The 18,470-nt window shown below is 38.1% G+C and overlaps 1 protein-coding gene across 13 annotated transcripts in view; it reads right to left on the bottom strand.

The window, feature by feature from the left end:
- HACE1 (HECT domain and ankyrin repeat containing E3 ubiquitin protein ligase 1) overlaps positions 1-18,470 on the bottom strand; it is a 135,888-nt gene that overhangs the window by 77,257 nt on the left and 40,161 nt on the right. For 11 of the 13 annotated variants that reach the window (XR_009212443.1, XM_058435435.1, XM_032155868.2 and 8 more), the window contains one exon: positions 9,838-9,920. The exons of the other annotated variants lie outside the window; for them this stretch is intronic. Coding sequence is in view for 10 of the 11 variants with exons in the window: in XM_058435435.1 (XP_058291418.1) it covers positions 9,838-9,920 (83 nt within the window). In the remaining variant the exon portion in view is untranslated. The remainder of the gene's footprint in view (positions 1-9,837; positions 9,921-18,470) is intronic. 13 annotated transcript variants of the gene reach the window in all.

Here is an 18,470-nt window from a genome sequence, read left to right on the forward strand (position 1 = left end):
CAGGTTACCCACAAAGGGAAGCCCATCAGACTAACAGTAGATCTCTCGGCAGAAACTCTACAAGCCAGAAGAGAGTGGGGGCTAATATTTGACATTCTTAAAGAAAAGAATTTTCAACTCAGAATTTCATATCCAGCCAAACTAAGCTTCGTAAGTGAAGGAGAAATAAAATCCTTTACAGACATGTAAATGCTGAGAGATTTTGTCACCACCAGGCCTGCCTTACAAGAGCTCCTCCTGAAGGAAGCACTAAACATGGAAAGGAACAACCAGTACCAGCCACGGCAAAAACACGCCAAATTGTAAAGACCATCAACGCTATGAAGAAACTGCATCAATTAACAGGCAAAATAACCAGCTAACATAATGACAGGATCAAATTCACACATAACAATATTAACCTTAAATGTAAATGGACTAAATGCCCCAATTAAAAGACAGACGGGTAAATTAGATAAAGAGTCAAGACCCATCAGTGTGCTGTATTCAGGAGACCCATCTCACATGGAGAAACACACATAGGCTCAAAATAAAGGGATGGAGGAAGATCTACCAAGCAAATGAAAAGCCAAAAAAAAAAAAAGCAGGGGTTGCAATCCGGGTCTCTGATAAAACAGACGTTAGACCAAAGAAGATCAAAACAGACAAGGAAGGACATCACATAATGGTAAAGGGATCAATGCAACAAGAAGAGCTAACTATCCTAAATATATATGCACTCAACACAGGAGCACCCAGACTCATAAAGCAAGTCCTTAGAGACATACAAAGAGACTTAGACTCCCACACAATAATAATGGGAGACTTAAACACACCACTGTCAATAATAGACAGATCAACATGACAGAAGGCTAACAAGGATATCCAGGAATTGAACTCAGCTCTGGACCAAGTGGACCTAACAGACATCTACAGAACTCTCCACCCCAAATCAACAGAATATACATTGTTCTCAGCACGACATTGCACTTATTCTAAAATTGACCACATAATTGGAAGTAAAGCACTCCTCAACAAATGTAAAAGAACAAAAATCACAAACTGTCTCTCAGAGCACAGTGCAATCAAACTAGAACTCAGGATTAAGAAACTCATTCAAAACTGCACAACTACATGGAAACTGAACAACCTGCTCCTGAATGACTGTTGGGTAAATAATGAAATGAAGGCAGAAATAAAGATGTTCTTTGAAACCAACGAGAACAAAGACACAACGTATCAGAATCTCTGGGACACATTTAAAGCAATGTGTAGAGGGAAATTTATAGCACTAAATGCCCACAAGAGAAAGCAGGAAAGATCTAAAATCGACACCCTAACAGCACAATTAAAAGAACTAGAGAAGCAAGAGCAAACACATTCAAAAGCTAGCAGAAGGCAAGAAATAACTAAGATCAGAGCAGAACTGAAGGAGATAGAGACATAAAAAAAACCCTTCAAAAAAAATCAATGAATCCAGGAGCTGGTTTTCTGAACACAGCAACAAAAAATAGCTAGACTGCTAGCAAGACTAATAAAGAAGAAGAGAGAGAAGAATCAAACAGACACAATAAGAAGTGATAAAGGGGGTATCACCACCAATCCTACAGAAATACAAACTACCATCAGAGAATACTATAAACACCTCTATGCAAATAAACTAGAAAATCTAGAAGAAATGAATAAATTCCTGGACACATACACCCTCCCAAGACTAAACCAGGAAGAAGTTGAATCTCTGAATAGACCAATAACAGGCTCTGAAATTGAGGCAATAATTAATAGCCTACCAACCAAAAAAAGTCCAGGAACAGACGGATTCACAGCCAAATTCTACCAGAGGTACAAAGAGGAGCTGGTACCATTCCTTCTGAAACTATTCCAATCAATAGAAAAAGAGGGAATCCTCCCTAACTCATTTTATGAGGCCAGCATCATCCTGATACCAAAGCCTGGCAGAGACACAACAAAAAAAGAGAATTTTAGACCAATATCCTTGATGAACATCAGTGCAACAATCCTCAATAAAACACCGGAAAACCAAATCCAGCAGCACATCAAAAAGCTTATCCACCAATCAAGTTGGCTTCATCCCTGGGATACAAGGCTGGCTCAACATATGCAAATCAATAAACGCAATCCATCACATAAACAGAACCAACAGCAAAAACCACCTGATTATCTCAATAGATGCGGAAAAGGCCTTTGACAAAATTCAACAGCCCTTCATGCTAAAAACTCTCAATAAACTAGGTATTGATGGAACATATCTCAAAATAATAAGAGCTATTTATGACAAACCCACAGTCAATATCATACTGAATGGGCAAAAACTGGAAGCATTCCCTTTGAAAACTGGCACAAGACAAGGATGCTGTCTCTCACCACTCCTATTCAATGTAGTGTTGGAAGTTCTGGCCCGGGCAATCAGGCAAGAGAAAGAAATAACAGTATTCAATTAGGAAAACAGGAAGTCAAACTGTCCCTGTTTGCAGATGACATGATTGTATATTTAGAAAACCCCATCGTCTCAGCCCAAAATTCCTTAAGCTGATAAGCAACTTCAGCAAAGTCTCAGGATACAAAATCAATGTCCATAAATCACAAGCATTCTTATATACCAATAACAGACAGAGAGCCAAATCATCAGTGAACTTCCATTCACAATTGCTTCAAAGAGAACAAAATACCTAGAAATCCAACTAACAAGGGATGTGAAGGACCTCTTCAAGGAGAACTACAAACCACTGCTCAACGAAATAGAAGAGGACACAAACAAATGGAAGAACATTCCATGCTCATGGATAGGAAGAATCAATATCGTGAAAATGGCCATACTGCCCAAGGTAATTTATAGATTCAATGCCATCCCCATCAAGCGACCAATGACTTTCTTCACAGAATTGGAAAAAACTACTTTAAAGTTCATATGGAAACAAAAAAGAGCCGCATTGCCAAGACAATCCTAAGCAAAAAGAACAAAGCTGGAGGCATCATGCTACCTGACTTCAAACTGTACTACAAGGCTACAGTAACCAAAACAGCATGGTAATGGTACTAAAACAGAGATATAGACCAATGGAACAGAACAGAGCCCTCAGAAGTAACGCCACACATCTACAACCACCTGATCTTTGACAAACCTGACAACAAGAAATAGGGAAAGGATTCCCTATTTAATAAATGGTGCTGGGAAAACTGGCTAGCCATATGTAGAAAGCTCAAACTGGATCCCTTCCTTACACCTTATACAAAAATTAATTCAGGATGGATTAAAAACTTAAATGTAAGACCTAAAGCCATAAAAACCCTAGAAGAAAAGCTAGGCAGTACCATTCAGGACATAGGCATGGGCAAAGACTTCATGACTAAAACACCAAAAGCAACGGCAACAAAAGCCAAAATAGACAAATGGAATCTAATTAAACTAAAGAGCTTCTGCACAGCAAAAGAAACTACCATCAGAGTGAACAGGCAACCTACAGAATGGGAGAAAATTTTTGCAATCTACTCATCTGACAAAGGGCTACTATCCAGAATCTACAAAGAACTCAAACAAATTTACAAGAAAAAAACAAACAACCCCATCAAAATTGGGCAAAGGATATGAACAGACACTTCTCAAAAGAAGAAATTTATGCAACCAACAGACACATGAAAAAATGCTCATCATCACTGGTCATTAGAGAAATGCAAATCAAAACCACAATGAGATACTATCTCACGCCAGTTAGAATGGCAATCATTAAAAAGTCAGGAAACAACAGATGCTGGAGAGGATGTGGAGAAACAGGAATGCTTTTACACTGTTGGTGGGAGTATAAATTAGTTCAATCATTGTGGAAGACAGTATGGTGATTCCTCCAGGATCTAGAACTAGAAATACCATTTGACTCAGCCATCCCATTACTGGGTATATACCCAAAGGATTATAAATCATGCTACTATAAAGACACATGGACATGTATGTTTATTGCGGCACTATTCACATTAGCAAAGACTTGCAACCAACCCAAATGTCCATCAATGATAGACTGGATTAAGAAAATGTGGCACATATACACCATGGAATACTATGCAGCCATAAAAAAGGAGGAGTTCATGTCCCTTGCAGGGACATGGATAAAGCTGGAAACCATCATTCTCAGCAAACTATCACAAGGACACAAAACCAAACACCGTATGTTCTCACTCATAGGTAGGAATTGAACAATGAGAACACTTGGACACAGGATGGGGAACATCACACACCAGGGCTTGTCGGGAGGTCAGGGGGCTGGGGGAGGGATAGCATTAGGAGAAGCACCTAATGTAAATGACGAGCTGATGGGTACAGCAAACCAACATGGCACATGTATACCTATGTAACAAACCTGCACGTTGTGCACATGTACCCTGGAACTTAAAAGTATAATAAAAAAAAAAATTAGTACTCAAAAAATTATGGTATCATACACAGGAGGATATGTGCTATGAGAACAATGGACTGGGGATCAGACAGGATGAACAGACAAGATCACCGTGTATAAGCAGGACAATGTTTAATACACAAGGTAAATAATAAAGCCTCAAAATAACTCTGTACCATATATAACTAAAAAGGATAATCAGGCATGAAGAAAAAGAAATACTACTATAACATTTTCAGAAAGCTGGAGTAATTTCTAAAACTACACAGAAATCTCATTTATGATCAGTTGGCATTTCATTTCAAAAACAGATTAAGGGCCAGGTGTCGTGGCTCACATCTGTAATCTCAGCACTTTGGGAGGCTTAGATGGGAGAATCACTTGAGGCCAGGCGTTCAAGACCCGCTTGGACAACATACCTTGACTTTATTAAAAATAAAAATTAAAAAATTAGTTCGGTGTGGTGGTGCACATCTGTAGTCCCAGCTACTTGGGAGGCTGAGATGAGAGAATTGCTTGACCCAAGGAGTTGGAGGTTGCGGTGAGTTATGAACACACCACTGCACTCCAGCCTGGGTGGCAGAACAAGACCCTGTCTCTAAAAACTACTAATTTAAAATAAGAATAAATTTTAAAATAGATTTAAAAACAATAAATAGCTAATAACATAAAAAATCTGCACAATGCAGTTAGGGACTCAAGTGCCTCACCTGTAATTCAATTACAACGATCCTCTTTCAGACTGCTCAGAGTGCTGCATAAAAGATTTTTCAGTTTAAATAACTAAAAAAAATTACTCAACAAATAATCATTCTTTATAAATGAAGTTAATTGTTTTTGAGACAGTCTCAATTTTTTAATATTGATTGAGATAATACTCTCTTCAAGAAATTGCCAATGTATTTTATGAAAACTAAGAAGTCGACAAAAATTTAACTAATAAGAAACTTGTGGTGGCTTCTAAAGCACTTAGATCTGATTTCTCAAACACTTTCAGCCCCCTAACTTTAGACTCTTTCATCCTTATAAATTTGAGAATTTGGCCTAAGTGTAAATAGTCCAGACAGTTGTAATATTATTGGGGATGGCTTATGAAACAGATCATATTTTCTAAAGGTCCATTCCTATGCTGAAAGTTTACAATTTTAAGTGTAAGAAGTCTTTTTTTTGAGATGGAGTCTCATTCTGTCACCCAGGCTGGAGTGCAGTGGTGCAATCTCGGCTCACTGCAACCTCCGCCTCCTGGGTTCAAGTGATTCTCCTGCCTCAGCCTCCAGACTAGCTGGGACTACAGGCGCACGCCACAACGCCCAGCTAATTTTTGTATTTTTAGTAGAGACGGGGTTTCACCATGTTGGCCAGGATGGTCTCGATCTCTTGACTTCGTGATCCACCCGCCTCAGCCTCCCAAAGTGCTGGGATTACAGGTGTGAGCCACTGTGCCTGGCCCAGTCTAAGAACTCTTTTATATGGCTACTTTGATTTTGAATACTCTAATTGAAACGAGTTGCTTCACAGTAGCTACAAATCCACGTTCTAAATCTTAGCCCTTTCTGACTCTAGTAGAGACCTCTAAAACTCCGTTAACATCTTACTAATTTACTGTATCTATACAACTCTAACCAAATCTTGCTTTTCCTAATACAATAAAAGTTATCTACAAACACAGAAAATACCTGAAAACCATTATACATCCCAACCTTTATTTGAAGAACCCAGTTGAAGGAACTAGGAACATAAGGATTGAATATAAAATCAATCTAATAATTTCAGGATTTGAAATACTGGTAGAAGTCATATAAAAGACTTAAAAACAAAGGTGTGTAAAGATGGCAGGGGGAAAAAAATCAATGCGTGCCTATATTTTACATGACAGAAGGAATGAATTCATTAGTTATATAGTTTACATGAGTTATGATGTCCTGTCCAGAGTATCCAGAGAAGAAAACTGGCTGGAAAACCCTTTCTATCATAATTTTAGGTCAAAATCCATCTGAAAAAGACTCACAGAAACACTACATTATAAAACAGTGCTCAGGGCCAGGCATGGTGGCTCATGTCTGTAATCCCAGCACTTTGGGAGGCTGAGACAGCCAGAACACCTGAGGTCGGGAGTTCGAGACCAGCCCAGGCAACATGGCAAAACCCCATCTCTATTAAAATATAAAAATTAGCTGGGTGTGGTGGCGCATGCCTGTAATGCCAGTTACTTGAGAGGCAGAGGCAGGAGAATCGCTTGAAGCCAGGAAGCGGAGATTGCAGTGAGCCAAGATCACGCCACTGCACTCCAGCCTGGGCAACAGATTGAGGATCTGTGTCAAAAATTAAAAAAAAAAACAGTGCTCAGAATTAGACAAGAAACAAAAGAAACCCCTGTAGAGCAATTAAATTAAATGAGGACAACACGACTTTATGCTCACTGAAGAGTGAAAGAAGTATGTCAGAACTTAGTGAGCACCTATCAACTACTAAGTGTTGAATACTCTGCAGCATGCTTTACAGAAGCCATCACATTTAATCTTCACAATAATCTCACCAGGCAGATATCAGCACTTCCATTTCACAAACAAACAAAACTTCAGGGATCAAGAGTTTTGATTAATGTTGTATAGCTCTGGTGCTGGGATATGAACCTGCCTACACAAACTAGGTTCTTTCCCCTGTATCTTAATACCATTCTAAATTTAATTGCAAAATTCAAATACAAAGAAAATAGTTTCAGTAGTTGACCCTTGAATATGATATATTATATCTAATAATACTTCTCAACCAATAAAAACTATATATTCCATTTAACCTTTATCTTAGAGCCCTATAATTTGTCCTGGGGGTTAACTTGTTCTATTTCCTATATTCCTTTCCCTTTCATTTATGAGAAATAACACATTGGGAATAACTTATATTTTTAATTTATACCTGTATCAAGATATCACAAGTAAAATTAAAAGTGTGCCTGCAGAAGAACCATGTTCCATATCTATTATTCTTCTACAACAATGATTTTTTGGTTTTGCATTTCATCACAGACTTGCTTAACCATATTTGTTCAAAAAGATCTAATATTTGCTACATTAAAACTAAATGATGAGAATACAGTACCAGGAGAAAGTATTTCTTCAAAATCCTTCTGCCATATCCCTAAGCTCAGACTAACTATAGGGATATCCCAGTTCTGCACAACACTAACATATCTCTATTTTAACTATTATAAATGGCATTGTTTTTTATAAGATATTTTTCATAGTGATGCATTCATTCAAAAACATCTACTACGCATCTAAGTGCAAAACACTGTACTACACTTTGGACATAAAATGGTAAACAAAATAAACACTATTCTTGCTTTCATTGAGTTTTTAGGCATGTAGGGGAGACAGACTATAAGCAAGTAAATAAACAACTACAAAATAGGAAGTGCTATGAAGGAAATGACTGTGATACTGCGATCAAAAATCTGAGGAACGACCTGCTTAGATTGGTCAGGAACTGCCTTCCTAAAAAGTAACTTAATTAAGCAGTAACATGAATAAGAAACAGTCAGCCCTGTAAAAAGCCTAGGGAAGAACATTTCAGGCAAAACAAATACCATGTAGAAAAGCCTGCTGAAAAGAGTTGGTTGCATTTAAGGAACGCAAAGAGAATCACTGTGGTTCAAGTACAGTGAGCTAAACAGGAGTGAAATCATGGAGGTCTCACAGGCCAAGGTAGAACTTGAATTATATTTAAAATGTAACAACAAGGCACTGAAAAGTTTTATATACAAGGCTTAAACACAAAGTGACAAGAGCCGATTCTTTTTTTTTTTTTTTTTTTAAGATCACTTTGCTGAGGAAAGAAGAGATTGGAGGGAAACAACATAGGAATCAGGGAGACCAGTGAAGAGATTACTGCAGTACTCTAGGCAAAAGGTAACAACATTAAGGTGGTTTTGGTTGAGTTAGAAGTTCAGATTCCAAACATATACTGAAGGTAGAATTTATAGAGCTTACTAATAAATTCCAAGTTCACAAAGAGAGAGAGAGAGAAATAAAAAATAACCTAATTATTTCTAATTTAAACAACTGAGAGGATAAGGTTTCTATTGATTAAGATGAGGAAAAACTGGGGGAAAGGTTTGAGGAGGAAAATCTGAAGCTGTATTTTGACATGTTAATATCTGAGATTCTGCGGTACTTCTAAGTGATGATGTTAATCAGGCAGATGGACATTCAAATCTGGAGCTTCAAAAAAAGGTCTGATCTAAAGATAACCCTTCAAGATACGATATAATTACAGGGAATCAAATGATGATATTATTCATAAATTCAGGACACTATGGAAGGAACTGGTTTTCTAGCCAAGCAACCAAATCATAAATATAATGTAGGAAAATGGCTGGAATCAGAAAGATCTGGAAGTCTAGAAACCCAAAAGCCCCTGAATTCTAATACAGGGTTGTTAAATAGATGATCTGAATCGGTCTCATCAAAGGAACATCAGAGACCCCAACAAGAAGCTAAACAAGAAAAAAAGCACGTCTTTCAACCTAAAACCAACTTCCAATAAAATGATATAAAACAGAAAAAAAGAAGAAGAGAGGAGCTTTCTGGAGAGCTCTATATCGGAATATGAAGGCCTAAATAAATATTATAATTCATATAATTTAAATCAAAAAGAAGAATCACTATAGTGTTCTGTGAACTGATGCTAACTGCAAACTACATTTACATAATACATAATATATAGGTGTGTATATATTTTTATATATGTGTGTGGGTGTGGGTGTGACAGCATGTGTATAATTATACTGTTAGCTCCTTAGGGACTAGAGTTTATTACTGTATTACACACCTACAACAATGCATGACACAGTGAGTGTTAACTAAACATTTGCTGGATACATTAATGAATAAGTGAACAAAATGTACACGTCAAGAAAATGAACCAATATAGAAATACAAAAATAACTTAATGTATAACAATATCTAACAAGACTGACTCAAGATTTTTTTTTGGTTATAGATACAGAGAAAGAAAAGACATGGCTCTGGATCAAGATATATTCCAACAGCTTATCCCACTGGAAATGACCTGGTTACATAACACAGTAAACGATGGGAATTACCAGATTACTGATTTATCTTTTGTTAATAAGTACTTGGTCTAAAATTGAAGTAATCAAGCAAACCAAAAGCTCCACATGTAACATAAAAGCAATGGCAAATAAATATAACAGAAAATACTTTTCCTCATACAGTTAAGTAATAGAACCATAATGCTTCATCTTAAAAGAGAGATTATACTTCCTCTTAAAAGAGAGCACAGTATTTGTGGGAAAATAAGAGAGCTTTAGAAAATACACAGAAATGTGTGTGTCTAGAAATAGAGTATATATACATCTGGAAATATATATATTTCTTTATATATATATATGAGTATATATAGCATCTGGAAATATAAAATATCATACCTGCAAGCAAAGTACAATGGAGTTGCTCCTGATACATTTGGCCTGTTAATATCAGCACCACTGTCTAGCAAGCATTGCACTGTCTGAGGGGGAAAAAAATAATTAAAAGTAAAGCCAGAGGAATCAAACAAAAGATACGATTACCACAATTCTAATCCATATAAGGAAAGTTCTTCCCACAACTTGAAGCTTTACATAGGAACTGAGTGGGCACGTGACAATTACTATGGCTGAGCAAATTCAACTTTTTGTAAGCTCTAAGTTTCTCAGGCACAACACAATATATGTGGAATTATCAATGTAAAAGAAACTGGGTTAATATGGAAGTCTTTAGAGCAGCACTGTATCAAAAGTAGTCAGTAGTCACATATAGCTACCAAGTACTTGAAATGTGGCTAGTACAGCTAAGGAACTAAAATTTTAATTGTATTTAATTGTAGGTCATTTGAATCTAAATAGCCACATGTGGCTACTGAATTGGACCCTATTGCTTTAGATACTTGAATTTAAATTGCTTTAAATACCAGAATTTTTCACCTCTAAAAAAATAAGCACCAGAATAATAACTTTCCCAAAGTCAAGTCAATTATTAAAATGTAAAATTTTAAAAAGCTAAGAAGTCTTTTTGCTATTAACAGTAGCATACTGCTATTAACAGTAGCATATACAGGCTCAATTTCACTGATTGCCATTAATACATACTTAGTCTCCTAAGCTCTACTCCTCCAATCATTTGACTCATACTAAGAGAGAGTATACTAATATAAAATCTTAAAAATATATATCTGTTGATAAAGGACAGGACAGGGCCCAGCTGAAAACCTTTAAAAAAAAATTTTATGGTTTTATTCCTAAAATCCTCATTTCAGTTTTTCCTGCAAAAAGGAAGAAAATGTAAAAACATAAAACATGAGGCAATAGGTGGCTTGAGGCCAGTAGTTTGAGACCAGTTTAGTCTACATAGTGAGACCCCATTTTTACAAAAACATTAAAAAATGAGCTAGTCATGGTAGCACATCATAGTAGTAGGCCTAGCTACTCAGGAGGCTGAGGCAGGAGGATCATTTGAGCCCAGGAGTTCAAGGCTACTATGAATTATATTATACCACTGCACTCCAGCCTGGGCAACAGAGCAAGACCCCACGTCTAAAAAAAAAATAAAATAGTTTGAAATTAGATACTTATTACTTCTGGATTTAACCTATCTGTTCATCTTTTTTGCTGCTTTTAAACAAAGTACAATGTCAGTAAAATAATAAAACTAAACACCCAAAGGAAGAACAAGAAAGAAAACAGCATACTGCATAAGTCAGTAAGTTTTGGAAAGAGAGCAAGCAAATGGAGAAATAGTAACTGACTTAGCAGATCAAAGAAAGCTGAAGTCTAACTGCCCACAAATGGGGATTCTAACAATAAGCAACTAAATTCTTACTACAGAACACACACATTAAGAAAACAAAAAAGGAATAGAGGAATTGGAAGTATCAGGTACCTTGGAATATAGGAATGGTTATGTAGAGCTAAAAATAGGAGGAATAGTTGAAAGTCAATAAAAGAAACAGACTCTCCCCTAGGACCTTTCTTCCCATCCCATCCAGTTAGTTACTATCCCTCTTTATACTGTCTCAGAAGATGGGAAGTTTATTCTCTGCACAAAGTGAACAGGGAGGCTCTGGACTGGGAGACAAGACACACAGGTAGAGCAAAGATGAGGAGCTATCGTGAAAACAACAAATTAAGTGAAAACCTCCAGCCTCCATGCTCCAACTATGCTCCCAGAAATCCAGCAGGCAGGCTTAAAAACCTCAAGTAGAAGGAATTAAAAGCTTCCTCTCAAGACTGGCATCAGAAAAGAATCTTACAGATATTGGCATTAGAAAGTCCCCAGTGACACAGCTCAGTTCAGCCAGACATGGTGGCTCATGCCTGTAATTCTAAGACTTTGGAAAACCAAGGTGGAAAGATCATTTGAGGCCAGGAGTTCAAGACCAGCCTGGGCAATTTAGAGAGATCCCATTTCCACAACAAAATTTTAAAATTAGCCAGGCATGGTGCTGCATGCAAGACACTATCTGTAAAGCAAGACCCTATCTCTAAAAAGAAATAAAAATTAAAAATAAAGAAACAGCCCAATTCGGGACAATGGGTCTATAGCAGTCGTCCCCAACCAAGGTTAAATTTTCCCCTGGGAACATGAGGCAACTTTTTTATTTTTATGACCGGGGAAGGGAAAATGCTATTGGCAGCTAGTGGGTAGTGGTCAGGGATGCAGCTAAATATCCTAAAATTCAGATGACAGCCCCCACAACAAAGATTTATCAGATCCAAAATATCAAGTGTTGAGACTGAGAAACATTGGTGTACAGTCAAACCAAGTAGTCAACAAACTCAACTCATGTACACAACGCTTCCAGCCAACATTTGAGTGCCTCACCATTACACATGAATGAACAGACAATATTTAAAATACAACTGAAGTAGGCCTCTAACCTGAAAAACAAAAATTACAACAAACCGAAAAATGAAACTCAGAATAACAAAGACAGTAAAGGGAACCAAAGAAAACAAGAAAAATTAGAAAAGTAACTGATAACCTCAAACAGAAAAGAATTATACCATGGAATGATAAAAAGGATGTTGGGTAGAAAATATTCAGGGAATGAGAAATCAAAAATACAAGGCGATAAATAAAAATTCAACAGAAGTTTAAAAAGAAAATGTTCAGGAATTCTACAAAGTAGAATAAAAAGACAAAGTAGAAAATAGGAAAGATGAGAAAATTTGTGAATCAAGGGAGACATACTGCAGAAAATAAGAAAAAAGAAAAGAAAGTGGGTGAGGGACCAAAGGGGAATAACCAAGAAATAATACCAAAAAAGTGCCCAGAACTGAAAGACATCAGGTGCCAGGTTTAAAAGGCTCAACAAGTGTCTAGTCTATTAAATTAAAAGACCTTCAACAAGGCATGTCAAAGTGAAATTTCATGATAACATCAGGGATAAAAGATTCCAGAGATAAACAGAAATCATGTGGGCATTAAACTTCTCAACAGCAACACAGAAATCTAAAAGGCAAAAAGCCTTCAAAATTGTAAGATAAATTACTCTATATGCAGAATTCTATAGCCAACTACACTATTATTCAAATAGATGGTTATAAATAAAAAACATGTTTAACTACTTTATAAGATTTTTTAAATTACCTTCAATGAACCTTTTCTCAAGAAGCTACTGAAGCATATCCTCCTCCAAAGAAAGAGAATAAATCATAATAGAAGATATGGAATCCAGAATATGGAGATCAAACATGGAAGAGACACTAAGATTATTTCTAGGTTTAGAGGGTGATATGGTTTGGATTTGTGTCCCTGCCAAAATCTCCTGTTGAATTGGAGGAGGGACCTGGTGAGAGGTGACCGGAGCATGGGGGCAGATTTCCCCCTTGCTGCTCTCATGAGATCTCATGGTTTAAAAGTGTGTGGCACATCCCCTCTCATGCTCTTTCTCTCTCTCCTGCCACCATGTGAAGAAGGTGCTTGCTTTCCACCCTTCGCCTTCCACCAGGATTGTAAATTTCCTGAGGCCTCACAGTCATGCTTCCTGTTAAGCCAGCAGAACTCTGAGTCAATTAAACGTCTTTTCTTCACAAATTACTCAGTCTCAAGTAGTTCTTTATATCAGCGTGAAAAATTGACTAATACAGAAAATTGGTACCAGGAGTGGGACACTCCTATAAAGACACTTGAAAATGTGGAAGCGACTTTGGAACTGGGTAAGGGGCAGAGGTTGGAACAGTTTGGAGGGCTCTGAAGAAGACAGTAAGATGTGGGAAAGTTTGGAACTTCCTAGAGACTTGTTGAATGGTCTTGATCAAACTGCTGATAGTGATATGAACAATGACGTCCAGACTGAGGTGATCTCAGACAGAGATGAGGAACTTACTGGCAACTGGAGTAAAGATCACTCTTGCTACGCTTTAGCAAAAAGAAACTGGAGCATTTTGCCCCTGCCCTAGAGATCTGTGAAACTTTAAACTTGAAAGAGATTAATTAGGGTATCTGGTGGAAGAAATTTTTTTTTTTTTTTTTGAGACAAAGTCTCACTCTGTCTCCCAGGCTGGAGTGTAATGGCATGATCTCAGCTCACTGCAACCTCCACCTCCCAGGTTCCAGCGATTCTCCCGCCTCCCAAGTAGCTGGGATTATAGGCATGTGCCACCACACCCAGCTAATTTGTTCTGGTTTTAGTAGAAATGGGGTCTCACCCTGTTGGCCAGGCTGGTCCTGAAGCCTTGACCTCAAGTGAATCCACCCATCTTGGCCTCCTAAAGTGCTGGGATTACAGGCGTGACTCAGCATGCCCAGACTATGGTGGAAGAAATTTCTAACCAGCAAAGCATTCAAGATGTGACCTGGCTTATTCTGAAAGCATTCACTTACACGCATTCACAAAGAGATGGTTTGAAATTGGAATATGTTTAAAAGGGAAACAGAGGGCCAGGCACAGTGGCTCACACCTGTAATCCCAGCACTATGGGAGGCTGAGACGGGTGGATCACCTGAGGTCAGGAGTTTGAGACCAGCTTGGCCAATATGGTGAAACCCCACCTCTACTATAAATACAAAAATTAGCCAGGCATGGTGGCAGGGACCTGTAATTCCAGCTATTCGGGGGGCTGAGGCAGAAGAATTGCTTGGACCCAGGAGGCAGAGATTGCAGTGAGCCGAGATCACCGCATTGCACTCCAGCCTGAGCAACAAGAGCAAAACTACAACCTAAAAGAAAAAAAAAAAAGGAAACAGAACACAAAGTTTGGAAAATGTGCAGCCTGACCATGCAGTAGAAAACAAAAACCCATTTTCTGGGGAGAAATTCAAGCCAGCTGCAGAAGTGTACATAAGTAACAAGGAGCTAAATGTTAATAAACAAGACAACAGGAAAAATGTCTCCAGGGCATGTCAGAGACCTTCACTGCAGCCCCACACATCAGAGGCCTGGAGGCCTAGGAGGGAAAATGGCTTCACAGGCCGGACCCAGGGCCCCACTGCTCTGTGCAGCTTCGGGATGTAGTGCTCTGCGTCCCAGATGCTCCAGCTCCAGCTCCAGCCATGGCTAACAGGCACCAAAGTACAGCTCAGGTCACTGCTTTAGCGGGTGCACGCCCAAGCCTTGAAGCTTCCACGTGGTGTTGGGCCTGAAGGTGTGCAGAAGGCAAGAGATGAGGTTCTGGAACCTCTGCCTAGATTTCAGAGGATGTATGGAAATGCCTGGCTGTCCAGGAAGAAGTCTGCTGCAGGAATAGAGCCCTCACGGAGAACCTCTACTAGGGCAGTGCAGATGGGAAATGTGGAGTTAGAACCCTCCACACGGAGCACTGCCTAGTAGAGCTGTGAGAAGAGGGCCACCACCCTCCAGACCCAAGAATAGGAGACCCACTGACAGCTTGCATAGTGCACCTGAAAAAGCCACAGGTACTCAATGTCAGCCTGTGGAAGCAGTCTAGGGGGCTGTACCCTGCTGAGCCACAGGGGTGGAGCTATCCAAGGCCTCAGGATCCCAACCCATGCATCGGTGTGCCCTGGATATGAGATATGGAGTCAAAGGAAATTATTTTGGAGCTTTAAGATTTAATGACAGCCCTGCTAGGTTTCAGACTTGCATGGGGCCTGTAGCCTTTGTGTTTTGGCCAATTTCTCCCACTTGGAGCACTCACTCAATGCCTGTACCCTCACTGTATCTTGAAAGTAACTAACTTGTTTTTGATTTTACAGGCTCACAGGAAGAAGGGACTTACCTGTCTCAGATGAGACTTTGAACTGTGGACTTCTGAGTTAATGCTGAAATTAGTTAAGACTGGAGGACTGTTGAGAAGGGATAATTGTATTTTCCAATATGAGAAGAACATGAAATTTGGGAGGGGTTAGGAGTGGAATGATATGGTTTGGATTTGTGTCCCCGCCAAATCTCACGTCAGATTGGAAGAGGGGTCTGGGGGGAGGTGACTGGATCATGGGGGCGAATTTCTCCCTTGCTGCCCTTGTGATAGTGAATGAGTTCTCACAAGACCTGTAGGTTTAAAAGTGTGGCACTTCCCCCTCACACACTCTCTCTCTCTCCTGCTGCCATGTGAAGAAGCTGCCTGATTCCCCTTCACTTTCTACCATGATTGTAAGTTTCCTGAGGCCTTCCAGTCATGTTTTGTGTTAAGCCTGCAGAACTGTGAGTCAATTAAAATTCTTCTTCATAAATTACCCAGCCTCAGGTAGTTCTTTATATCAGGTGAACATGAATTAATATAGAGGAGAAAAAAAGATGGAACTGACAAACTATCTAATGAATCTGTCTTTGTAGAAGAGAGTATGAAGAGATATTTTATGGGAGCATATAGATAAAGAAATGCTGATTCATACAAAGAAAATTGAGCAAACCCAATTATTAACTTCAAGAAAAATAGTCATCCTCAAAAAAGAACATTATTACAGTTCACTACTTGACTGAGCAGTAAATAATACTTTCTTAACTATATATAACCAATATTGTCTAATCAAAACTTATAAATCATCATTTACCATAACAAGAAATGATTAAATAGTATCTAAAAGTCATAAACTGAGAAAGAGCCATGGAAGCTTATTATTTGGAAATACATATTAAAGGAAAAGTTTAGAAAGTTGAGAATTGTTGCCTCTGGTGATCATGACTTAACAAAGAGGAAGGGTGGTTTAAGGGACTAGCATTCTTATCAGAAGATTTCAATACTAATAAAATATTTTTAAGACATAGTATTCACATGTCTATTTAAATTTACTTCTACCCAACATGAATTCTATAATCTATGTAATAAAAACACTGTTACATAAAACTATATTATAATCTATGTAATTCCTCTAAACTGAAAACAAGTAGTCAAGTATAGCTTTCAAATATAAGAGAAACAAGTATTTTGGTCACTATTTTATAAGAGAAGGACTACGTGGGCCTTCTAATCATGGCTTTCCTCTGATCATTGACCTAGAAGTTGTGTCCATAAGGTCCCAAAATAGGAGTGAGATGGAGAGTAGCAAGTGTTCACTACTGTTATAGAAATTATAGAAAATAAGCCTGCCAACCAAAAAAAGCCCAGGACCAGATGAATTCACAGCTGAATTCCACCAGATATACAAAGAAAAGCTGCTACCATTCCCATTCAAACTATTCCAAAAAATTGAGAAGGGACTATTCCCTAACTCATTCTATGAAGCCAGCATTATCCTGACACCAAAACCTGGCAGAGATACAAAAAAAAAAAGAAAATGTCAGACCAATATCCTTGATGAAATTGATGCAAAAATCCCTAACAAAAACACTGGCAAGCAGAATCCAGCAGCACATCAAAAAGCTTATACACCATAATCAAGTAGGCTTCAACCTAAGGATGAAAGGTTGGTTCAACATACACAAATCAATAAATGTGATTCAGCACATAAGCAGAACTAAAGACAAAAACCACATGATTATCTCAACAGATGCAGAAAAGGCTTTTGATAAAATTCAACATCCATTTGTGTTTAAAAAAAAAACTCTCAAAAAACTAGGTATTGAAGGAACATACCTCAAAATAATACGAACCATTTATGACAAACTCACAGCCAGTATCATAATGAATGGGCGAAAGCTGGAAGCATTACCTTGAAAACCAACATGAGACAAGGATGCCGTCTCTCACCACCCCTATTCAACATAGTATTGGAGGTTCTGGCCAGGGCAACCAGGCAAGAGAAAAAAACAAAAGGCCAAACAAATAGGAAGAAAAGAAGTCAAACTATCCCTGTTTGCAGATGACATAACACTATATTTGGAAAATACCACAGTCTCAGCCCAAAAGCTTCTTAAGCCAATTAACAACCTCAACAAAGTCTCAGAATACAAAATCAACGTGGAAAAATCACTAGCATTCCTATACACCAAGAGTCAAGCTGAGAGCCAAGTCAAGAATGAACTCCCATTCACAACTGCCACAAAAAGAATAAAAAACCTAGGAATACAACTAAGTAGGGAGGTGAAAGATCTCTACAAGGAGAACTACAAACCACTGATCAAAGATATCAGAGATGACACAAACAAATGGAAAAACATCTCATGCTCATGGACAGAAGAATCAGTATCAATAAAACGGCTATACTAACCAAAGCAATTTATATAGATTCAATGCTATTCTTATTAAACTACAATTGATGTTCTTCACAGAACTAGAGAAAACTATTTTAAAACTCATATGGAACCAAAAAAGAGCCCAAATAGATAAGGCAATCCTAAGCAGAAACAAAAGTTGAAGGCATCACACTACCCAACTTAAAACTATACTACAGGGATATAGTGAGCAAAACAGTATGGTACTGGTACAAAAACAGACACACAGACCAATGAAACAGAATCGAAAACCCACAAATAAGACCGCAGCCTGACAACTATCTGATCTTCCACAAACCTGAGAAAAACAAGCAATGGGGAAAGGATTCCCTATTAAATAAATGGTGTTGTAATAACTGGATAGCTATAGGAAAACAACTGAAACCCTTCCTTACACCATATACAAAAATTAACTCAAAATGGATTAAAGACTTAAATGTAAAACCCAGGCCACATGCAGCAGCT

This window comes from Hylobates moloch, unplaced genomic scaffold (genome assembly GCF_009828535.3).
Source record: "Hylobates moloch isolate HMO894 unplaced genomic scaffold, HMol_V3 SCAFFOLD_2, whole genome shotgun sequence".
In the NCBI taxonomy this organism is placed as follows: domain Eukaryota; kingdom Metazoa; phylum Chordata; class Mammalia; order Primates; family Hylobatidae; genus Hylobates; species Hylobates moloch.